This window comes from Stenella coeruleoalba, assembly GCF_951394435.1.
Source record: "Stenella coeruleoalba genome assembly, chromosome: 3".
Lineage (NCBI taxonomy): Eukaryota > Metazoa > Chordata > Mammalia > Artiodactyla > Delphinidae > Stenella > Stenella coeruleoalba.
The window spans coordinates 98,864,209-98,891,019 of record NC_137148.1 but is presented as its reverse complement, the minus strand read 5'-3'; the positions used below and the strand labels follow the sequence as shown (position 1 = coordinate 98,891,019).

The 26,811-nt window shown below is 34.5% G+C and overlaps 1 protein-coding gene across 1 annotated transcript in view; it reads right to left on the bottom strand.

Annotated features, from left to right (window-relative positions):
• Window positions 1-26,811, bottom strand: part of PRR16 (proline rich 16) — a 170,007-nt gene that overhangs the window by 46,953 nt on the left and 96,243 nt on the right. The window contains 2 exon segments of the mRNA XM_079918114.1: window positions 4,897-4,929; window positions 4,932-4,994. Of these exon segments, the coding sequence (XP_079774240.1) occupies window positions 4,897-4,929; window positions 4,932-4,994 (96 nt within the window).

The window sequence follows — 26,811 nt, the reverse complement described above, 5'->3', positions numbered from 1 at the left end:
GCATGAGAAGGATTTAGAGGTACACACAGGGACAGCCAGAGCCCAGGCTGGGTGGTCAGCAAAAGTACTTCTGAAAAAGGTAACACAGGAACTGACACCAAAAAGAAGAGAAAGAGCCAGCTACGTACATGCTAATTGCAAAGGCTCAGAAGAAGAAATGTGTTTGGGAAGCCCAAGGAACCCAAAGAATAGCTTGCGTGGGAGAGTGCCAGGCAGGGGCACTGGAGACCAGTAGGAGATGAGTGCTGGGGTTAGAAGAGATTACAGTGCAATGGATCACAAGGTAAAGAGACTGAAGGAGCTCTAGTAGCAATGAGGAGCTGCTAAAGTTTTCCATGTGAGATGACACTGAACCTTTCACATTTCAAAAATCTGACTTTTGCTGCTCTGAGGAAAATGGATTATAGGAGGGCAAGGGAAGAAGCAGAATCTGGTCAGAAATTTGTGTAAAGGCAGTCTAATTAACCTAAATATCCATCGATGGATGAATGGATAAACAAGATGTAGATATACACAATGGAATGTTACTCAGCCATAAAAAAATAATAATACCATTTGCAGCAACATGGATGGACCTAGAGATTGTCATACTGAGTGAAGTTAAGTCAGACAAAGACAAATACCATATGATATCGCTTATATGTGGAATCTAAAAAAATGGTACAAATGAACTTATTTACAAAACAGAAATAGAATCACGGATGTAGAAAACAAACTTATGGTTACCAAGGGGGAGGGGAGGAGGGGTAAATTAGGAGATTGGGATTGATATATACACACTACTATATATAAAATAGATAACTAATAAGGACCTACAAGTGGGGAACTCTACTCAATACTCTGTAATGGCCTATATGGGAACAGAATCCAAAAAAAGAGCAGATATATGTATATGTATAAGTGATTCACTGCGCTGTACAGCAGAAACTAACACAACACTGTAAATCAACTCTACTCCAATAAAAATTAATTAAAACAGTAAAAGATGAGGGTAGCTTAGATGGGCACAGTGGAGATGGTGAAAAGAAGGATTTAAAATGTATTTTGGAGGCATCTTTGACAAAACTTTCTGAAAGACTGGACGTGAGGGGTGAATGAAAGGGAGGAAACAAAAATGATGCCAAGAGTTTTGGCGCAGGCAACTGGTTAGATGATGGAGGAAGTTATGACATAGAAGAAACTAAACAAGAAATTTCTGGGTCTGAGTATTGATTCTTAAGTTTTGCTTTTGATATCTGAAATGGCAATTAAACATCCAATGAAGATGATGAGTGGGTTCAGGGAAAAGTTTAGGGCAGGAGACAAAAACTTGGGAGTCACTCACATATACTTGGTGTTTAAAGCTATGGGACTAGATGAAATCAGCATGGGAGTCGGGGGTGGGGAGGGATAGGACAAGGAAGGGAGGGTGGGAGGGAGACAGAGAGAGAGAGAGCAAGTGAGCATGGGTGTATGTACAAGTACTCAGACTAAATATCTGGGCTACTTCTAGATGCTGAGGAAGCAAGAAGCATTCAGCAAAAAAACACTAAGGAGAGGTAGTCAATGAGGTAGAGGGGAAATGTAAATTCACCTGTTGCATGAACAGAACCTTCACAGATAACATTCTAACAACCATAACCAAAAAGTGCTCTCTGGCAGTTTTCACCTACAGCACTGCTATTGTACCAAGTTCGCTGACCTACATCATAGGACTACTTGTTTGCCGGTTAAGGTTGGATGTAAACAATACTTCCCTAGAATAATTTTCACAGTGTTTTGATTTAACAACGAAATTAAGCAAGCCCATCTCACAGGCACACTTCCCCTCAGGTTATCAATTACTGCACTTATCTGGGGGAGAACTGCAACAGAACCATGAACCTGACCTTCCTGTTTCACCATTGCGCCCGCTGGCCTTGCTGTCACTGTGCTCCATAATTCTTCGTGGTTATCATATTCAAGGTCATTTTTGGGACAAATAAATTGAAGATAAATTTCATTCCGTATTTTCTTCTGGATTTGCACAATCTTGCAAAAGTTCTCATAGGTATTTCTCCTATTCTTTTCATTTCACCAACTAAATCAGTAGACTTTGCCATGGCTTGCCAATTCACTGTTCATTCCTTCTACAGAAATTCCAATGACTATTAATACTTATTTCAGTTTTTGAGTCACATTAAGTTTAGCTTCTTTCTACTGTCACTATTCATCCTTATTTCATAAACTCAATTCATTACTTTGTATGCTCTCTCTGATTTACCTCCAACTCACTTGTCTTATCTTGTTTATTTTTTTAACTTTTCTGCTACATTCTGAACATATCAAGGGCAGAACTGTGTCTTACTAATCTTCACATCTCTTATTTCTAGCATGGTGCCCGGTACAAAATGCATGAGCAATTAAGTGCTGAATGAATGAATTAATTAAATAATCTACTAGATTAGTTCAAATTTTTCTTTTTTTAGTTTGACAAAAATGATAAAGATATAAAAAGACCGCTTTATTATATTTTAAATTAGACCCTTAGGAGAAATTTTCCTATTGCTGAGATTCACCAGTCCCCCAAATTTTCCTACCTCCCTTTTATTTGGATATGTAATTTTCATTAGTATGCTAACATAATAACAAGTTATTTTGAGTGACAACTGCTATTCAATTGACCTATGATATATATATATATTTTTTTAATTCTCAGGAACTACGAGTGTGGTTAAACTCAACAGCAACATTAAATGTTGGATTTTCTCTTTTGCTCAACGTAGCAAAAGTTCTTATATTTTAAAATCTGAAGCACCTGCAATTATTATGGAAAGACACTGCAAATCTTATACTACTATTTTTACTAGTCAACTGTCAACTTTGTTGTCAACAGTGTTTGTCAACAGTGAATTTGTTGTCAATAGTGTTTGTCAACAGTGAATTTACCATTTTTAATTAACTAAACTCTGCTGAAGAAATTAAATATTAGAACTGAATATTTTTTCTAGAAACATTATGAGCTTGAGAGGTTCTATCACAGTCTGACAAGTGCACCAGAAGTATAAAGGCTGCAAATGCTTCACTGGAAAGAGACAGATATTGTTTGGATGTAGGTAATCGAGATTTTATTTCAATGAAAAAATGCTGAGCCTACAGTGCTCTGTTTTTTCTGCAAAACTCATGTCAACAGAATACATGAAACTAAATCCTTAATTCTATGGTCCATTTAGTCAGCTGAAGGTCTTGGGTACTCAGATTAAATAAATGACTTGCAAAATATTAACAAGCAAATTAATATTAGAGATAGAATTTGAATTTGAGAAATCTTCATTTCTGGTCTTACATTATTTTCACCACATAATCTGATCTTAGATAAGTCATATAGCTAAATGGTGAATTCATATTACTTATAAAGAAGGAAAGGAAAGTGAAAAAGAAATTATAAGTATTTCTCCATGGCTCAGGCCTATCAATATAGACATAAACAGATTTTTTTAATCTCTTTATCCTGATTTAGTCAACAACTTATCCTTACTTTCCTTTCAGTATATTTTTACATTTACATCATGCTCTATACTTTCTAATTTACTTACGTCTAAAGTAGAATTTGATTAAGAAGACAAGTGTAGCTTAATTCCAAATAACATTTCCTCTTATTTTCCAATTAGGGCATGTAAAGATAAAGACTTAATTCACAGCACAGCTCCTAACTGTTAAAAACAGTATGATTGCTACAATTCCACAAATGAAAATAGTTTACTAAGTACATTATTGAATTCACTGTACACTAATATAGCAAGTTTATTTAATAAGCTCTCAAGTACAAGATCAATACTACTCAGAGGAGTTCACTTCAAATAGAGTATTCCCAAATGAATGAGAAAAGTATATAACTGTCTAAAGAAAAACAGTGATTGTAAACATGTCAATAATATTCCCAATATTTGAGTGTCCAGATATCTTTTATTTTTGGTTTTAGATAGAATAAATTCACTCTTCAAATTAAATGGTTGACTGATCACAGCATCTCTCAGATTTATCTAGATGTGGAAAAATTTAGTTTCATATTAACACAAATGATAGAGTCCTATATAGATAGAATCAATGAAATTAAATTATTGCTTCAGAAGCATCAGGGGGCTAATGAGCAATAAACCCATACTCTTTCATACATAGAAAAACACTGAGACCAATGAAACCTTTATTGGAAGCCTTTATGGTGGGAAAACAGACAACTGCAACAAAAGAATGCCTTGATTTTACATGTTTTTACTTTAGGAATACACATCTGTTAAAAGTAATGGTCCTTCTTATGGTCACATATGGTGTAGGCAAGACTATCCCTAAATTATGAATGAGTTTTATGTACCACAAATCAACTTTTCAGAAAAAAATGAGCATTAACTCAATATTTGATTCTTAATAATCATATCATTTATATAATTTTGTTGTTTTTTTAGTGGTGAAACATTACTTCCCTATAGTTAATAAATATAAATTATCAAAATGTCAACTAGTTTTGTTCATAGAAAACATGGATATTTTAACACAAACTCGTTAATTCTGACACCTTGGAAGTTAAATTTTGCAATTTAAAAACACCATAAATGTTCCTTAGAATATTTTTAAAGCCTTACAAACAAAGAAAACATTGCTGAATTTCATATTATTATACGTATTTCCATTTATGGAATTTAAACATACAACACAGACTGAAATATGACAATTTATATGGTGATAACTAGTATGTGATTGTTAATCATCTTATTTATGGTCATTATTTAAAAATTTTAATATTCAAAGAGATATAATTATCAATTGTAACTTCTGTGTATATTCCAAATAACAAATTATATAATGGACTTGCATGTGTCTTAGAAATGCAATTACGTGTTGTCTAAATGCCTGTAAACATCATGTCAAAGTAGAGCTGACCTTCTCGGGCATTTCCTGGTGTCCTGTTGTCACTGTCTGCCTGCAGCACTGTTTCCCTGTTTCATCATGTGGGGAGGTGGGAGTAGGTTATGGAGCTTCTGTTAAAAAAATTAGAGAACTTTTAAAAATAGTATATTTACTTTAGACTTTCTAAAACACACTGAACTGAACAGGTGCAGGATATGATGAAGAGGGGGGTGGGGCATTAGTCAGTATGAAGGAATAGGCTGTACTGATGGAGATGGACGCATGAATGGAAGAGAGGAGGAGTTAACATGTAAAGCATGTATATGGAGGAAATGCACGTGAAGGACTACATAACGTGAATGAAAACATAAGAATTGCAGGATAGATAAGTCAATCAATCAAGTCTTCAAGAACTGTCCCTGAGCATCTATTCTTCCTGAGTACAGAATACTAGAGCAAGTCAGTGGGAACTTTCCTGAGATTAACACTTATTCATTAATAAATACTGCTTTAGTATTGCTACCCAGTGTATCATTAACATAGACAAATAAGGACCACCTCTGGGAACAGTAATCAGGAAGAGAAGGGGCAGTCAACCATGTCACAAAAACTGATACAAATACCCCCCAGTAGTGTGGTGGTATACAGTAGCCTCTGGAAATGAGAGCTATCCTCAAATATGTGAAGGGATGCCTTGTCTCAGGAAACATAGGCTTATTGTGTGAGGTGTCAGTGGGCTGAACCAACCTCAGAGAAACTACAGTAGGTAATGGGAACGAAAGACTACACTAAATCTGAGTCACAGAGTTGGTTTCAGCAGAGGCAAAGTGATCTCTTGGCAGTGACACTGTCAGGACTCTAAGTAGAGAACAGTGAGTACAGAGCCCCGGGCCTGTGACGTCTAAGTACTGAGCCCATGTCCATGAGAGTCACACTCAGTCTCCAAGTGTGCAGTCCCTCATTCCTGCCTTAAGCCTTTGGTAGTATGTTCCCCAAACACTGCAGTTGCTGTACTTGAGACATATTCAAACTAGGCATAATTAAAAGGACAGGAGTTTCAGTCATTCAGTTTGTACAATCATTCACTCATTCTCTCACTACTTATAGAGCCCTATGCTTGGTCAGTACTAGGAACGCTGAGATGAGGGCACACATTTCTCAGCTTCCTCCTGCTTCCTGTGCTACTACTGATTTACTTCATCAGTAAGAACCTTGATAATGTAGTAGAGAAAAAGCAAAATTATACATATGAATAAGCTCAAGGCGTTTAACGTCATCATTCATCCATTCATAATGAATGCCAATTTATGAAATACTCACTGAGCACCAATTATATGCCAGGAGTACTTCTAGTTGCTGGGGGAAAAAAAACCACCCAGAATCCCTACCCACATTTTTATTACATACACACGGATTATAGGAAACATTTTGGTTAATAATGAATTATAAAGTTTGGAAGCAAAACACTAATTTAAAAAACCTAATGAATAGTATTATGCAAGCACTTTTTGTTACTTAATATTGAAAAATTTTACAGTTCAAACATTTAACAAAGTTAACAGTCAAAAATAAGGAGAACAATCAAATGTTCCAACCACATTTCACGTTAAATCTACATGAATACTCCTAATGATGTTGTCAAAAATCAGATTCATAAAGTTATAATGCTGCAGAGGAAAAGCAAAGAAGTGATAAAAATTAGCCTCTCTATATTAACACTTTTGATGGAAATTATGCATCTCTGTTCTGACCTCCGCATCCCGAAATATTTATCCCAAAGAAACACTAAAAAAGAAGAGCCTTAAGGACCTACAGAAAGGAATAGAGATTTTTCCGTTAAACACTACTGTTTCATTCTTCACACCAGGACACTGGAGAATGGTGGTAGAAGTATGGTGGTCCCAGGCAAGGTACTTAACTCCCCTACTTTCTCTTTTTTCTCATCCCTGAAAGGGAGGTAAAAAAAAGTACAGTTGATCCCGGAACAACTGGGAGGTTCGGGGCATCCATCCCCTTGTAGTCAGAAATTCATATAACCTTACAGTTAGAGTGGATATATGTATATGTATAATTGATTCACTTTGCTGTACACCTGAAACTAATACATCATTGCAAATCAACTTTACCCCAATACAAATTTTTTAAAAAAAGAAGAAGAATTCTGAACCAAGCACCTAAGCTTTGTCATTAATCTGGGTCAAATATTCTCCAGGCAATACAGCAGCAGACCAAGCTGCAATGGTTGGTGCCCATACGCTCTTCCTCACAGCGAAGTACAAGTGCCAAATTCTAAGTGTGCTGCCAGAATTCCTCAGCTTCATAATTGCTACCACTTTTTCCATTTTGACAGTATAGATTCTGTTTTGCTGTTTGGCAGAGACTGTCTGGCTTTGCACACTGGAAAAATCTATTACCAAACCATTCCAGCCATAACTTGTGGCCTTATTCATCAACAAAACTCTTCTGCCAAATACAAACTGAACAAGTCCTTCCTTCATTCCCCTCATGCATTTCAGACACAGTCTCAGACTAGGCTAAGAGCAAAATGGAAAAGGTTTGAAAATTATCTGGTAAATATTGGAGTAAATCATCAAGTTGTATTTCAATTATCCAGAGTATCATTACCCATTCTAGAAGGAAAATGTCTAAACTTTATACTTGGATCCAGCTATTGGGAAATAACAGAAGATGATCTGAATTTGTTAGAGCAAAGAGTACGAAACCTGAATTTTTGACAAATGTGCATTTACATTTTTGGCCTTCACAGAATTAATCAATATCCACAATCTGTTTTGATAACTCTGCCTGGAGTATTTGCTTATCCTTCCAGCAAGATGCAAAAATGCCCACAGTATAAGAACTGTATGTTGAATAAGTTTTTCACGAATCAGTATGGGTTTTACACTGAGCTTGTCACATTGTCTTGTCTCCCTTGTGATCAACATCATACATTTGTATAACGTGTCACATGTAGAGGGTCACAGTCTGGTTATAGAAGAAAAAGATATCTCTGTATGAAACCATCAGATCTAACTAGGAATCAAACATACACCCATAATCCACTATCTACAAATATCCATCAGTTCAATCCCTGTGTGAGAGTACTTTGCTAAGGAAAGCTCCATTCAAATTCTAATCAGTATGCAATTGGATGCACTAAAAGTTCCTCCAGGGAAGTGATATACTCTTACTCATCTTCCTACCACCAGAATCTAAGAATTAAAGGAGATTTGTTTATTTGCTGAACAAACTTAATTAAATCTCACCTCTGAGGCTAAGTGGCAGAGGGTTATTGACTCTCAGTCCAGATTTCTCAAATGAATCATGTGTCTGGATATAAAGACTTAAAATGCAGGGTTCAGTCTCATTTTTAATAGCCATCACCTAAATGACGTATTACTGCCTAAAAGAAAAACTATTTATCAAGTACAGCATATCACTATGCTGTTGGAATTGCACAAAGAACTTAATGGAATTGCACAGAAAAGCCTACAATATAAATATATTTTAAAAGCTGAATTTAATTAAATAATAGATCATACATATAAAGCAATCATATGAATTGAATAAAATATTCAAATTTTGGATTATGTTTGTTTATTTTGTCCTAAATGGAAGGTAAAATGCATGGTCTAAATAGCTTTCACGTAAATAATTTGGAAATATCTTTTGGGGATTTAAATCATGAAGTTTAGTAGTATGCTTACAGAATAATTGAAAAAAAAAGCATGAATTTTCGTAAGACAATTTAAGATTGATATTCTAAGATTTAAGGGAAAGAAGAAAATAGAAAAAAATAAATTTATAAACTTTCAAGTTTAAACCAATTTCAGCTTAAGTGCTACCAAAAAGACAATGATAAAATCCAACCATATGATCTAATATTTCTCATTTAGAAAATACCAATACTAACTTTAATTGTGCATTTTATGATTATTCAGAAAACCAGCAATTAAACAACAAAATATGTTCCTTGTTTTAAAATTCATGCTTAATTACTAATTTCCTTCGCTGTATTTAGGCATGGGCAAGATGTATTATATCCATGCCCCATGAGTAAATTCATGGGTAAATAACAGCATTATATGCCCTTCAATCTCTGCTGACATGCTAACTGGATGCTTTTCCCATAATCTTCACAAAGTATACACAATGCTTATATATCTTTCTTCAATAAGAATTTAGTTTCAGAAAACAGTACAGAGGGATCTTTTAACTAATCTATCACTTCGATAAAATGAAAATGTGAGCTTTCAGGTTCAAACTATGATCATGCCACCTCAGTGTTCAATTAAAAAAATACATGCATTCATACTCATACTAAAAAGAATTTAAGATTGTGTGGAAGTAATGGTACATGCATATTTCACTGAATAATGCAATAGAAGAATTGCATTTACTATAAGCATTTTAGAACACAAAATAGCATATTTTTTAAAAGAATCAAATCAAATAATATGCATGTATTGAAACTTTTTTGTTCACTTTAAGGTATGTATAAACTGTAGTTAACATCACCACAAAACTAAAAACTCATGTTGCCACATCAAACATTCAGGGTTTAAATAAAGGGAGAGTACAGCTTTAAAACAGAATATTTCAAGGCAGTTGAATTTCGAACCAGTTACCTTTGTAGCGCAAGGGAGTTTATCCAACTGGCACTGGCAAACAGATGAACAGCAATGGAGGAAACCTACTCCCCTACAAATCTATACATTAAATGGGGAGGAACTGCTTTTCCACCTATCTTTGCAGCATAGCCGTTCAAGGTTCTAAAATGGGCTTGTGATACATGCCATGCACATCTGGGATTAGACTGTAGAAGTATTATCTGAGGCTAAACATCCTTATTTATGGAATTTGGGCAAAGGAGAGGACAGGCCTCCATACCAAAGTGACTAGCTCTTCGTGGGGCCTGAGATTTGGAAAGCTAAGTACAGTGCAAAAATGTAACTGAGAACACAGTAACAGAATTGAAACTGTGGAAGCTTCCTCTAGTTTAAACAATTATTCTAGAAATAGCCCAGGGAAACAGGAAAGAAAATGGAGTAAAGATTTTCAGATAATAAAAATGAATATTTGTACTACTCTTTTAATCATATGAGTAATGTAGTATATACACATCTGTTACCCGTATCTAATTCCAAATAAAATATTTTTTTAAAATTTTGAGTAATTCAGATTTCACTTAGAGAGAAGAGGGGAATAATTTGATAAGCTATACATTGCTTTGGGCCTTACTGTATCTATCTATATCTATATCTAATCTATCTACCTATTTATCTATGTTGATTTCTCAAACATGAAAGGCAAAACTTCAGCAACTTTAGAAAAAAATAGTAAAATTATGACCTTGAAATATAAATGGATTTCTTACCCAAGACTCGAAAAGCACAAAGTGTAAAGTAAAATGGTGATAAATTTGACTAAAAATTACAAGAGATACTATAAACAATGTTCAAAACAACCAAAAGAATAGAAATAGGTATTTTCAAAACATGTATCTTATAAAGTACTAGTACTCAAATATAGTAAAAAAAATCTTCTATAAATCAATACCAAAAAGATGAATAATCCAGTAGAAAAATGTAAATTATGTAAACAGAAATTTTAATAAATGAGAAAACCCAAATGGCAAATGAATATTTGTAATTGAGGAAATAGTGATTAAAATATTAATTAAATACATTTTCATATCCTTAATAACAAAACTTGAAAAACTATAACTACCAATCAATGGGTGAGTATATAAATAAACTGTGATATATCTTTATAATGGAATGCCCTTTATATTCTATAATGGAATAATTTCCAGCAGTAAAATATATAAACTATAACCAGAAGTTTCAAGAAACGAACACTATATGAAAAATTATTTGCACAATAAGTGCATAGGATGCAAATCAGACAGAATTCAAAAAATTATGCATATTATGTATAAATTTATACATATGGAGAAAATACAGAAAATATTTACATTATAATAATAAATGCCAAATTCAGGATTTCATTTATATCTAGGTACAGAGAACAAGAAAAAGGAAAGTGGGATTAAGAAGGTTTATCCAGGGGATATAAATGGTATTTGTGATATTTTATTTATAAAACTTTTATAAAATTTTAAATCAAATTTGGCTAAATATCTAGGCTTTTCAGCATAATCAGGCTCTAGTTTAATGAAAATCATGCATCTTCACTTCAAGTGCTTTTACTTCACCCTCAGGCAGGTATACAGAGCTCACACTCTTGTACTACACTGTCCAGATAAAGTTCAAGTACCATATGTAGGAAGAGAGAAGAAACTTTCCTAAAAGCTCCAGCAGGTTCCTGCTCACATCTCATGAGCATAGATCAAGACTATAGCTTTAAACAGTCACAGTGGCCAATGGATTAAAAACAAAGACAAGAGATCAAAAAGTGAGATATCTGTTATGTCTATTATGTGACAGGTAAATAGACAGATAGACAGATAAAAGTACAAGTCACGAGACTTTTCTATATTTCAATGGCCAGTTCAGCAAAGCCAAGTAACTGCTGACACTTGAGAACAAAGCCATCCTTAACATTGACGAGAACCTCTTAAATTTTCACAATAGCTGCCAATCTTTGACCTTACTGTGAGTATTTCCACTTAAAAAAAGTACTTAAAAATACTACAGTTTGACAGGAAATACTTTTTTAATGATGGAAACATTAAGAGTTAAGTTGCAAAGCTAAATTCTTTGAATTAGGACTGCTGTCAAGATAAAGCAATATTAGATACCTAGAACTCTTTAAAGTATTTATATGAAAGATAAACACTAATTGGTGAAAGAATAAGTTTCTTAAAGGGAAATCTCATATTCACATTAAGACTCTTTGAGAATAAAATGATTTCTCAAGTTAGTGATTTTAAAAGGAAATCATAAAGTAGATATCTTAGGTTTTCGTAACTGTTCAAGAGGTTACCTTTAATTATCTCATGTTATTCCAGAAAACAGAGTAATATATCTTTAGAAGTTAGCATTTTTCATTGAGATTGTGGAATATTACGTGGGAAACATAGTAATAAAATATTAATAACATAACAAAATATATCCACATGCCCTATAAAATAATAACCATTATCATGAAAATCCAAAGTTAAATATTAACTAAGATGTAGAGATATATTGTCTCATTTAAACAATAAATTATGGTCCTCCTAAGAGTGAATTACTGAGAGAGTGGGCAGCAAAGAAAAAAAAAAGTATACATAATGTGCAGACCAGTAGTATATCAAATTACTTTTGAAATAAACCCCTGCAAAAGATTATGGTTCCATCATTTACCAAAAGCCTGTCTTCCTAAAGTCACGAGATAAAAAAATTATTATTTACTATGATTCAAACACTTCAACACTTCATATAAATATAATATATTGGTTGATGCAATATATGTCAAAACAAAACAAAACAAAAACAAACTGGCTGGTCCTGAATATAGCATTTTACAATTTGGTCGTATCAACCATCAATTTAGTCAAGAACATTTACTAAGCAACCACTGTGCTCCAAGAGTTATTCTGCATTTCATTCCCCAGGCATACAAGCATATTCTTCACGTTAATAAGTAGAGTATTTTGATCTGAAATTTATGTTTGAAAGAGAGTGTTTTGGAAGCAGCATATAGATGTCAACCGAGGTGAGTTTGTTAGCAAAATTTATAGAAGAGTAGTATGACATATTCATCATTATGTATGCTAAAACTATAACATAGTTTTATGGTTATGGGTATGCCAGCTTATCTTCTCAGACATTTTGATGATGAAAGTGATAGACATCCAGAACACCATATAAAGATTCAAGCTGTTGTACTGCATAAGAAATAAGACTATGACAGCAATCCTAGGATTTTTCTCTTAAACCCATCAAATGAAAACATAAGCTACTCTTGCAAGGATGTTTTAACATGTCTCTTGAAGAAGACACCATTCTAAAACTTTTACTTTATTTTGTTCTTTTAAAGAATCCAGATAATTAATTTAAACCCTTTTTATGCAATTTTATTTGCAACATTATTAATCTCTAAGAGTTTACTATTTTAAAATTACTCTTACTCTAATATTATATAGCAATTTCTATAATCATGAAAGTTGGAAGCAACCAACATTAGTTATATACCCAAGACACTTAGACTATGCACGTGATTATGGTACAAAAGGAAGTAATTAAATAAATTATTAAATTAAATAAATACACATAATTCAGAAAACAAACAAAAAAATGAACAAATAAACGATTTGATTTTACCCCCAACCCCCCCAAACCAATTACTGCATTTGTTAAATTAACTAAATAAAAATCAATTTATACTTCACTTTATAATGTGTAGATAATTTACAATGCATAGAGAGTTCTGAAAACACTGTGAAACAGAGATATATTATCCATTTGTTAAAAACAGATCTAGGGTTATATCCGTTTATAAAAATATTTATACAGTCTTCAATACAATGAATGTCACAGGTGAGGGAAGAGAAATATATGGATACACATATATATTTTCTGCTAATCAAGGACTTACCATAAAAAGGAAACATACAATATTATTATTAGATTGGTATTAGAATAGTTTGGAATACTATTAGATTAAATCTAAAGAATACAAAATATATACAACAGATGGGGATCAGAGAAGCTTTCCTCATGGTGCACTACTATATACCAGAACTGTGATGAATAATTATGAACATACATATATATACTCATTTTTATTCATAGTAATAATACCTAATTTTTTTTTTTAGATTTGTTTTTGATGTGGACCATTTTTAAAGTCTTTATTGAATTTGTTACAATATTGCTTCTGTTTTATGTTTTGGTTTTTTGGCCTCGAGGCATGGAGGATCTTAGCTCCCCGACCAGGGATCAAACCCTCACCCCCTGCATTGGAACGTGAAGTCTTAACCACTGGACCGCCAGGGAAGTCCCTACTTAATCTTTATTGAATGTTCATTATGAGCCAGTAACTTGAATTTATAGGTAAGGTCTTGTTCTGCCTTCACCAAACCATTTCACAATTTTTCCATTTTACAATTACATTCTTCCCCATTTTACGATTGCATAAACTGGAACTTGGGGTGGGTCAGAGATCTAGAAGCAGCTACATACTGATATGAAAACAGATGTGTCTGACTTCAAACTCACCCCAAAACAGTTCAAGCTTCAATTTTAACTGCTAAGAATTCTAGGTGTATTGGCTACCTCTCGAAAGTCTGAAGTTTTCTGAAAAAAGTAAAACTTTCTAAAACTTGAACACTGAATCAGTCACTATAGAATGAACATAAAAGTATTATCAATAATTACAGAATAAGTATAAAATAAAATATTTATTTAAAAACTCCTACTGACAAGATACTTGTGATAAACAGGAAGATGAGGCAAACCCCTCTCTAGCTACTCACAATTTCTTAGTGAGACAAGTCAAGTGTATGAATAAGTTCAGGACACGAAAAGACCAGATGAGTATAGGAACACAGGCACAAGCTGCCATGGGCATTTAGAGGCAAGAGAAGAATGTGAAGGGGAGGAATCAAGAACCTGTGCTGGCTCTCAAAGGATACAGCTGGGGAGAGGTTGGGAAACAAGGCCTTGTTAAGGTAATAGAATATTTGATATTGAGACTTATCATTTGTTTATATTCTATTGAGAGGAAAACATTCTTACAGTCAAGTGTTTTCTGAAAATCGTATCTTAGATATGGAACAAAAACACTAGCTGAAATGAACATGAGAGTAAAGGTATCTCTTAAAAATGGGCTGAAAGGGTAGATATTAAGGGTTCTAATCACACAAAAAATAATAATAAATAAAAAAGGGCAGGAGGAAACTTTTGGAGGTGATGGATATGTTTATGGCATTAATTGTGGTGACAGTTTCACATATACACATATCTCCAAAATCGTCAAGTTGTATACATTAAATATGTACATGTCAATCATATTTCAATAAAGTGTTTATAAAAGAACTAGCTGATGATCCTAGATAAGAAATCAATCAACTATGAATCACAGAAATGCTTCTGAGTAGAGAAAGAGGACATAATTATTATCATATGGATAAGGGAAAACTATTATCAGATTTAAGGTACCTTTCGGTAGGCAAATTCAGAACCAGATCCAGTTACGCTCATTGCCTTTTGTCCAGTTAGTCTAAGGATCACCGCTGTAAATCCATAGCCTCAGACTAAGCCTGTGTAGTGACAATAAAGTTTGTATGGTCCTGGACGTTCCTATATTTTGAAATTTTGTTGATATTATCCTTAGAATAGGCTATGTTACATCAAATATTAATAGATTCTGATAAGGCAAAAGTAGATAGAGGTATTAAAGAGAGTAGCATCTGCAAAGGTGTGAAAGTTGGAGCTAATAACCAACAGTCAGAAAATTAGGCATGTTCCAGGTTAATTGGAGCATACATTTTTAAGGCAGAAGATACATTTCAGAAAGTGTCTTTAAATTAGTAATAGGCCTTGAAAATCAGGGTAATGAGCTTAATTTTAATTCTTTTTTAAAATACAAAGCTTATTTATTCTTATAATAACCCTATAAAGTGGGTTTTACTATTAGCCCTATTTTACAGAGGCTGAAACTGAATCCCAGAGAGGCTAAATAATTTAGCTAGGAAATGGCAGAGCCGAGATTCTAATCCAGGGTGTTTACTAGGACTTTTCTCTTTAGAAAATAACATTATTAGAACTGGGTTTTAATATAAATAACATAAGGATCCTATGTTAGACACAGAGAGAAGGACTAGATCGTCCAAATAGTTTTTAAAAGAACAAAGTAAAGGAGAGCGGAAGATAAATATCTTAATACCATAGTTGTTTTACATATTACATTTCAGAATCAAGATAATTTTGTACAAATCAATTTGAAATATATTTTTGTATTTTGTTTCCTCTTGGAGAGTAAACTTCAAAATGACAAGAATCCCAGAACTGAAGGTAATGTGTTAACAAGTACCTGAAACACTATGCTCAGGCTGAAACATATGCTCAGCTTGCAACACTAACCTGAACTGTAGCTGAAATTCTCAATGAAATGTAGATCATCGGAAAGACAAACAAAAATTAAACTTTATTTTTAACCAAAGAGAAACACCCTGTTCTTCATTTCCCTAAATTAGCAAAGTGTTCTTAATTCTGTTGTGTAGTGATGTGTGCTGCTATTCTATTGACTTAAAATTTAAATAGTAAAAAATTAGGCCCCTATCAATAAGAAAATATATTTCCATCAAGCGCAGAAGTGAAATCGACTTATCTGTCTTGTTCTTATTTAGCATTGCAGAGTCCATTGATTTTTAAACTGTTTCAGCAATTTAACCTTTCATTTTCCATGGCAAAAAGGTAACTGCATCATTGTTTTATTTTAGAGCAATTTTTGAGAGACTGAGGACAACAGTAGGCCAATCTGGTGGGGTGGAAAGGCCAGGGGCTTGGATTCCAGCAGGACACGTTTCAGCCCCCTCTCTGCCCGGATCATGATGGAAATGATCTCTGCCCCACAGACCTCCCTTTCTTTTACTTTTTATCAGGGCACCTCCATTCTGTAGTGAAGACCTATTTGCATGTCTTTTTCTTTTGGTAGATACAGTACAGGACAGAGGGGACTCTTCGTTTCTGTACTTTCATCATGGCATACAGTGCTTGGTCCATAACAGATATTTAATGCATCCAGTTAAACCAATAACCAAAGTCAGGATAACCTTTGAAACTTCCAGCAAATCCCTGGAATGCCTGGGTTAAATGCCTAAATTGATTACAGCTGCTGTGCCAACGAGTCTGAGAATCCTCCCTAATATTAGGTAACTAGTGGATAGCCTCCAGACAGGGTGCCCAGCACTTAAGAGGTAGTTTCCATTTGAACAACGAATAACTTCATTCTAAAGCAACCACCAACCTCCAGAGCTGTCTTTCTGCCAGGCAACTAATCTTTAGCCTTGGCAGTTCAACATGCCCAAATCTCCTAAGATTTACAGACAACTGTAATGCCATTCTTGACAGTTATTTCATCCTTGACAGTTATTTTATTTTTAGACCTGATTCCAGTCATGTTCCACAAAGTAAAATCCCATTTTCTCAGAACAAACACTCACCAAAATGTGCAGGCTAAAGAAAAACAAAGTAAAGTCTCCCCTTGTGTCAGCTGGCCAGTCCCTGTAATGCTTAATAAAATATCTTCAGGAGACAAGTGTGACTCATGGCTTCCTACCTGGTGTGCCAGGCCCTGGCAATTTTTAGAACCCTCAGATGGAATGGCAGATTGTATTTTCTAAGCATGGTGATACACACACAGACGAACACACATCCCTTCCTGCACACGTCTATTAAAATGTGATGGCAATCCTCCGGTGAAATGTAAGGTCTATGTTTCCCCCTCCTTAAACCTGGGTGGACCTTAGTAAATGCCTCAATCAATAACATGCAGCGGAAGAGGTGCTCAATGACTTCTGAGGCTAGGTAATAAAAAGGAAAATGACCTCAGATGGTCTCACCCTCTGACTTGAGACACTTGCTCTTAGAACCCAGCCACCCTGTCATAAGGAATCTGGGGCCTAAATGAAGAGGCCCTATGTGGGCATACCAACCAATAACTATAGCAGGCTCCCAGCACCAGCTCTGTGAGGGAATGAGACTATAGATAATCCCAACCTCCAATGTGTGAGTCTTCCAGCTGAGACCCATAGAAACCGCAAGAGATCATGGATAAGGATGGCTGTTTTAAGCCATCCAGTTTTAGAAAGATTTGTTATGCAGCAATAGACAATGAAAATTGATTTGGCAGGATGCCTGGCCTTTGGAATGTCAATTTACAATTAGATTTAAGGCAATCTTAGATCTCTCACACTCTTTGGGCATTTTTTTATTGAGAGACTATCTGGAAATAACCATTCTGAACTTCATATTCCCATACCAAATATTACCATTATGGAAGAAATAAGAAAATCATTCAGAATGTACTGTACTTAATATCTTAGCTGTTTGATAAAAGACTCCAGATTGTTTTTTAAAGCCCTCCACAATATTTCCCCATCTATGTTTTCAACTATATTTCTCCAACAGGGTTTGAAGAACATAGTTTTGTTCTCATTGTTTATTTTTTTTAAATTTCTTTTCATTTTTGATGAAATATGAATATTTTTGGCAGAAAATGCACAACACTGTAAACCCCTGATTCCATCCAAATACTCCTCTGAAACATATTTTGTTCACTCAGTTTCACTCTTAGAATTCCCTCCTCACCACTTCTTAAACCTATGGCCATCTGAAACCTGTGGCTCTTTGCCTAGTCACCCACCAATAAACACATCTACAAATAGTCTACAAACTGCTAACTGGGAGATCTCACTCTTATCTGCTAAATTGCATACTCCTGAAGTCAAAATAAGTCCATTTTTTCCTGAATTATTTGCCTTTTCTTTTATGATTCAGTTTTCCCATCTATAAATTGGGGATGATAATTGTACCTAGCCCCTAAGGTTGCTGTATTAATTGAAAATATAAGCACTTAATAGGTCAGAGTATACCTACAATTATTATATTTACATCTTTGCTTCACATTTGTATTAAAGCTTTTACTGAGCAGGTTTTTTCCTCACTGAATCATTGTGTCCAACCAATTACTTAATATTCATTATATGTGATTATCTGCAGTTAGAGAAGGCCAGGACATTAAACCATCAAATAATTTATTGACAGTAAACATATTCAAATTCAAGGGATGCCTACTATTTAAAACGCAGCCATAAAACTAGAAAAATAAGCCTCTTCCAACATTCCATATAGAATTTATTAATTTTGACAGAATACATGGAAATTTAGGAAGCCAAGTTATGATTGATGGTACAATCAGAACAAGAAACACAATTTTAAAAACTAGAACTTCATTGCTAGGATAGAAGTTCAGTGAACAATCTTTTTCCCAGGAAAACTGTAGCCCTTTCTCTCAAATGTAAAGAGGTGAAGAGATGCAAGGCAAAAAAAAAAAAAAAAAAAAAAAAAAAAAAATAGTGTGCTTTGGCAATTACTCTGGACTCAAAACTCCATAGATGATTTTGAGAACCAAGTCAGGTTTGGGATTTACATTTGAGTAATATGATAATGGAAGCCTAAGTAATCTGAAGGTAATAAGAAATGGCATAAAATAAAAAGCTTATGAACACAGTGCCTACTCTGTGAAAGAGTAAATCTCCATTTGAATATTCCTAATCTGTATTGATAAAATACTTACTTGCAAAGGCTAAGGAAGAAGTTTTAAAAAACAGATATTATAGTTGTAGAAAAGGATCTCATCAGTATTCTAAGATTCTAGGAAAAATAACATCTAGGTGCTTTATCTTAAAAATCAATGACATACAATTTCACACAAGAAAAATTACTATGTAAGAGTGAAAAGGTTTAGATGTTAATGGTTTTCAAAATTTATTTTCATTTGTAGCAATACTATATATGAGAGGCTAGTTAACATGCCATCCCTAAAATAAAAATTGTCAAGAATCAACCATTTTAGAAGTTTCATATAAAATAGTTATTCAGAGGTAGGAGACTAATCCAAAACTGGGAAGAAGCGGTATGGATACTGGTGTTCATATTTGTAGTGTGCATCACAGAGAACAACTAAATGTTTTCAAATAGAGACATAATTATTTTATGTTGTAATATTATACAACATAAAAGTGTTCACAAAGATTTATAGTAACTCAGAAAATACTGATGGTATAATGTTTAGTGAGGAATAAAATAACGAAAGCACATATACAATAGGAACACAATGAAGCAAATTTATGCATAGCATAGTAACTGAGGGGAAATATAAAAGAGGATCCTTGGATTGTGGCTGTCCAGCTGACTTTTTTCATATTTTCTGTTATTTTACCAAATATTTTATAATGAAAAATATACCTTTTACAATGAAATATTTTTTATTCAGTTTTTTTTTCTTCTTATCCTCTCTTTCCCCTTTCTCTTCATTCTATCTCTTTTCTTCATTCACAAGTTGGTGTACCAATTAAGAGTTTGGTTTCTGAATTCCACAAAAACTGGGTTTAAATTACACCTTAGCCACTTTCTGCCAGTGTGAACTTATGTAAGTTGGCAACTTCCTAGTTTTCCAAATCTATACAAATTAGCATAACAATAGCATCTCCATCTCCAATTGCTGGAAAATTAAGTGAGACAACAGTAATAAAGCTCTTGGCATGGTGCTTACTACATGGCCATCACTCAACAGATGAGACCTCTTACTCTGCAGTTTCTGCCTGTCATTCCTCCATCTGCATCCTTCTTTACCTCCCTTATGAGAAGTTCAGTATTAAAGGAGGCAGAAGGCATATCAAACATTACTAACCAAAGCAAACATCTGTGTGTTCTTTAATGTTTCATTGACTTGTGTAAAAAGATTTGAGAGTGTTCCAGGGAACAGTGATCATGAAATGGTGTTTCCCAAAAATAACAGAGGTCGGTGTTTCGAAATAGAAGAAACTCACACAACTAAAAGTTATCTGGAAGAAAACAGTGTGATTATTTCTTTGTTCCTATTTTATTTTCTCAAAACGGAACTAATATGCTAATCAAGTCACCATCCATGGCGAGGATGGATGGGACAAGGTCATCCTCTAGACCTCAACACAACAGTTTCTCGAGCTTTGGCATTTTTCAGTTTGCAGTCTTTGCTGACTGAGATTATATATGCTAGTGACTTCCTGAAAGCTGCAGGAGTTTAAACAAGGACACTTGAGATGAAAATACAACACCTTTTGGCTTGGATTTCTTTGTTAAAATTTCAAAGCACATCCTTGGAACACACAATGCTTCTGTCTGTACACATAGCTATATATAGTTATATGTGAATCATATTAGCACGAAACTCACAAGAATATGCCATCATTCACCCATTTTGAACCATTTCCTGGAATTCACCCATGCTTAAAAAAATATCTGTCAGCATAAGTAAACCAAATCTTTTAAAAACAGTGTCTGTATTAAGTCAGAGAAACATAACAAATTGGATGCATACAAAGAGAAATAAAGAGGGATTATAAGGAATTGGCTTAGGTGATTATGGAAACCAAGAAGTCCCAAGCCCTGCAGCCAGCAAGCTGGAAATGGTGGAAAGCCAATAGTGTACTTCCATTGCCAGCCTGAAGGCCTGGGAACCAGGAGAGCCAATAGTGTAGGCTCCATTCCAAAAGCCAACAGACTCAAGATGTAAGTAAAGCCAATGGTTCAGTTCAAGTTCAAAGGCAGGAAAAAAACAATGTCTCAGCTTAAACAGTCACTAATTTTAAAATGTAGTAACAATTTTCCAATTTCTCCAGGCAACAATACAAGAACAAAGTAGCAGCATAATTAAGTAATTATAGCTCAATTTAGGATAATAACTGGAAAAGGATAGTGTATAAGAGTGGGCATTTTCTTACTATCAGAAAAGACGTTTTTATAAAAATGTTACGCTTTTTGTCTCGGAGGAGTCAATTCTGGGCATTATATTAGCTGCAACACAGTATTAGCAAATCAAACCCAACAACACATAAAAAAGATCATACACCATGACCAAGCTGGATTCATCCCAGGCTCACAAGAATGGTTCAATATATGCAAATCAATCAATATGATACACCACATCAACAAAAGAAGAGATAAAAAACACAAGATCATCTCAATAGATACAGAAAAAGCATTTGATAAAATTCAACGTCCATTCATGATAAAAATCTCTTACCAAAGTGGGTATAGAGGGAACAAATCTCAATATAATAAAATCTATTTATGACAAACCCACAATCAACATAATATTCAATGGTAAAATACTGAAAGCCTTCCTGCTAAAATCTGGAACAAGACAAGGATGCCTACTCTCACCACTTCTATTCAACAAAGTATTAGAAATCCTAGTTGCAGGAATCAGACAAGAAAAAGAAATAAAAGGTAGGTATCCAAATTGGAAGAGAAGAGGTAAAATTGTCATTATATGCAGATGACATGATACTATATATAGAAAACCCTAAAGACTCCACACAAAACTACTAGAACTAATAAACAAATTCAGCAAGATAGCAAGATACAAGATTAACATACAGAAATCAATTGCATTTCTTTACACTAACAATGAAATATCAGAAAGGGAAAGTAAAAAAGCAATCCCTTTTAAAATCTCATCAAAGAAACAAAATACTTAGGAATAAATCTGACCAAGGAGGTGAAAGACTTACATGCTGAGAACTATATAATACTGATAAAGCAAGTTGAAGTTAATTCAAAGAAATGGAAAGATACACTATGCTCTTAGATTGGAAGGATTAATATCATTGAAATGGCCATACTACTGAAAGCAATCTACAGATTTAATCCCTATCAAATTACCCATGACATTTTTCACAGAACTAGAACAAATAATCCTAAAATTTATAGGGAACTATAAAAGACCCAGAATTGCCAAAGCAATCCTGAGGAAAAAGAACAAAGCAGGAGGCAAAACCCTCCCAGACTTCAGAAATAAACCCACATACCTACAATCAATTAAACTTCAACAAACGATGCAAGAATATATCAATACAATGGGTAAAAGACAGTCTCTTCAGCAAGTGGTGTTGGGAAAGCTAGACAGCTGCATGAAAAGCAGTGAAGTTAGGACACACCCTCACACCATACACAAAAATAAACTCAAAATAGCTTAAAGACTTAAATATAAGACATGACACCATAAAACTCCTAGAAGAGAACATAGGCAAAATGTTCTCTGATATAAATCATAGCGATGTTTTCCTAGGTCAGTCTCCCAAGGCAATAGAAATAAAAGCAAAAATAAACAAATGGGACCTAATCAAACTTACAAGCTTTTGCACAGCAAAGGAAACCATAAACAAATCAAAAACACAACCTATGGACTGGGAAGAAATATTTGTAAATGATGTGACCAACAAGGGCTTAATTTCCAAAATATACAAACAGCTCAGACAACTCAATAACAACAAAAAAACAAACAACCCAACCAAAAATAGGCAGAAGACCTAAATAGATGTTTCTCCAAAGAAGATATACAGATGACCAGTAGGCACATAAAAAGATGCTCAACATCACTTATTATTAGAGAAATGAAAATCAAACCTACAATGAGGTACCACCTCACACAGGTCAGAATGGCCATCATTAAAAAGTCTACACTACCAAATGTAAAACCGATAGCTAGTGGGAAGCAGCCACATAGCACAGGGAGATCAGCTCCGTGCTTTGTGACCACCTAGAGGGGTGGGATAGGGAGGGTGGGACAGAGGGAGACGCAAGCGGGAAGAGATATGGGGATATATGTATATGTATAGCTGATTCATTCTGTTATAAAGCAGAAACTAACACACCATTGTAAAGCAATTATACTCCAATAAAGATGTTAAAAAAATAAATTTTAAAAAAGTCTACAAATAACAAATGCTGGAGAGGGTGTGTAGAAAAGAGAACCCTCCTACACTGTTGGTGGGAATGTAAATTGATGCAGTCACTATGGAAAACAGTATGGACATTCCTAAAAAAAACTAAAAATAGAGTTGCTATATGATCCAGCAATCCCACTCCTGGGTATATATCTGGAGAAAACTCTCATTCGAAATGATATATGCACCAGAATGTTCACAGCAGCACTATTTACTATAGTCAAGACCTGGAAACAATCTAAATGTCCATAGACAGATGAATGAATAAAGATGTGGTATGTACACACACATACACACACACACACACACACACACACACACACACACACACACACCACACAATGGACTATTACTCAGCCATAAAAAATGAAATAATGCCATTTGCAGCAACATGGATGGACCCAGAGATTATCATACTAAATGAAATAAGTCAGAAAGAGAAAAGTAAATGCCATACGATATCACTTATACGTGGAATCTAAAATATAACACAAAGGAACTTATTTATGAAACAGAAACAGACTCACAGACACAGAGAACAGACTTGTGGTTGCCAAGGGGTAAGGGGGTGGGGGAGGAATGGATTTGGAATTTGGGATTAGCAGATGCAAACTATTATACATAGAATGGTTAAATAACAAAGTCCTACAGTATAGCACAGAGAACTATAGTCAATATCTTATAATAAAGCATAATGGAAAAGAATATGAAAAAGAATACATATATACGTACGACTGAATCACTTTGCTGTACATCAGAAACTAACACAACATTGTAATTCAACTATACCTCAATAAAAAATAAATTTAAAAAAAGTTCTCAGAATTAGAAAAAGTAGTAAAACAAAAAACTCCTCTCAAATTCATTTCTTACATAAATGCTCTTAATTTTGTGTGACTATAGCCATTTGTCCAGAAAAGTAAATGTATTCCATTAATATTTGTGGTGCCAGTACAACCGCAGCACCATTGAGTACACACAGTGACGGAGAGGATCATATGTTATATCCTGCTCTAAAGAACACTGGGACCTTTAACAGCTTTGGAGAGATTCCAGGATAGACTAAATCCTGATTGTAGAACACTTCAAGATCACCTAAGTTGGGGCTTCCCTGGTGGCGCAGTGGTTCAGAGTCTGCCTGCCGGTGCAGGGGACAAGGGTTCGAGCCCTGGTCTGGGAGGATCCCACATGCTGCGGAGCAACTGGGCCCGTGAGCCACAATTACTGAGCCTGCGCATCTGGAGCCTGTGCTCCGCAACAACAGAGGCCGCGATAGTGAGAGGCCTGTGCACCGTGATGAAGGGTGGCCCCCGCTTGCCACAACTAGAGATAGCCCATGCACAGAAACGAAGACCCAACACAGCCATAAATAAATAAATAAATAAATGTAAAACAACAAGAAAAAAGATCACCTAAGTCAAATTCTGTGTCATGTTTACACTGTTCTCTAGATTACTAAACAACTACCTTTAAACTCAAACAGTCCTTTCTAAATTTTTCAAACTAAACAACGAACTTGCAATGTTAAGCCTATGTTTATGATGATTTGAAAAAGAAACTAGATCACATGCTTTGCAGTGTGATTTCACAATACCTTTTGATGTATGAATTAGTTTCACAGAATTCATAAACTGGTAGATACATGGTGTAAATGACCTAAAGTCCTCTTATTTGTACTCCTCTGGGTGAAATAATTTCAGAATAAGAATAAATTAAATGAAAGTGATCTTAGCTAACTTAACACATAAAAGAGAGAGAACCTAAAATTTTGTTAAAAATAGTGTTGAGGATTTTTCTCCCTATTATTTGTCTATAAGTTTACCATGAACATAAACATGTTTTGAAAATGAAGTAACACTTTTTATCTCTTGAATCCTGTATATGCTTCTCTACGCTTTACTGTTTTTAGCTTAAAAACCATAGAATACATATGAATTGAGAACAACCACTTCAGAAACTAGACAAGTTGATACTATTTAAATACTGTTATAAAATTTATATTTACTAATTATTAACATGTGACATTTTTATAGAAAAGGGAACATATATATCATTTGACTTCAGGTGTGAAAACTGAAAGGCAAGTCACTTAATTTGGCACTCCGTTTTACTGAAATTAGAAATCCAGGAACCTTAAATAAAAGACCAAGGTAAAAGTGCTAGAAATCAGCAACCTTAAAAAATGGGTCAGTCAGATGGGTTAAACTAATATGTTCCAACCTTCATTGTAGAAATTATCTCAAAATTATATGTATTTTATAGTTTTAAAGAGTGTATATATATATGTGTGTGTGTGTGTGTGTATATATATATATATATATAGTGTGTGTGTGTGTGTATATATATATATAGTGTGTGTATATATATATATATATATATATGTTGTTTCTCACAATGAGCAATAAGTATATCAGTTGCTATCCTTACTTCATTAAATAAATTAAAGTTAGCAAAGGGAAGACAGCATTCAAGCCTTACAAGCTCTGGATTCCGCCTACTTTCCCAAGTTGACTGCACAGATTAGATGACACTAGACACGTTATTTAACCTCATTAAGCCTCTATTTCTCATCTGTAAAATGGCAACAATAGTAATTCCTATTGAGTTATTTGTCCTGGCATTAATTCCTTCCTCAATTTATAGGAAGGCTTCTACGAGATAGTATGTGTAACATAATTAGCATGGCACCTCTTTTTCTGCTGTCATGTTGCAGAGGTGATATTACTACCGTTAACATCATTGTCATCAATATCAGCCAATGAGTAGCAGTGAGTTCTTTACTCTAGGGAGTTCCAAGTCTGAAACTTGGGTGTCCTACCTGTCAATGTCCTCCACACTCACTGTGCTACTTCTCAAGTTTTACTAAGTTTAGTGCAAGAGAAAAAGTTGCAGCCTTGCCACAAGGATATCAACAGCTCAAACACAAATGTTTTCATAGACAAGGCAGGAAATATTAATAAGACAGCAGATAATGGTGTGAACAATGACCAGCTGGGAAGTAGAAGCCCAGAGGCTTTCAAATTCAGTTTTTTCCTCATGGGTTTGAAATTGGAATTTTTTCCTCTTGTCATTTGACAGAATAGTAAGAAAACATTTCCAAACAAGCATTTAAATTCCAAGTGATGAAACCTTCTGTATATTTAACAGCATCAGAGGGAGACAAATAGAAACATATTCAATGGCCAGAAACAACTGTAGTCGACATTCTTGAAATCACAGATTTAAAGTCACAGACATTAGCTTCAGCAATTGCCCTTAAGTTGATACAAATGCCCAGGGCCCTCCATTTGCCCCTGTTCAGATATAGAGGCCAGACAGAGAACAGGGGTGTTTCTCTCTGGCAGACAAGAGGCATACTAGAAAGGGTATTATGGTTTTGTCCATGCAAGCTTTCTCTTCTTGCTCTCATGTTTTTTCCTTACAGCCACTCACATAGGCTTTTGTTCCTATGACTCAAACAAAATAGCTCCTATAAGGGTCATCAAGAGTCTAGGCTCCAAGAC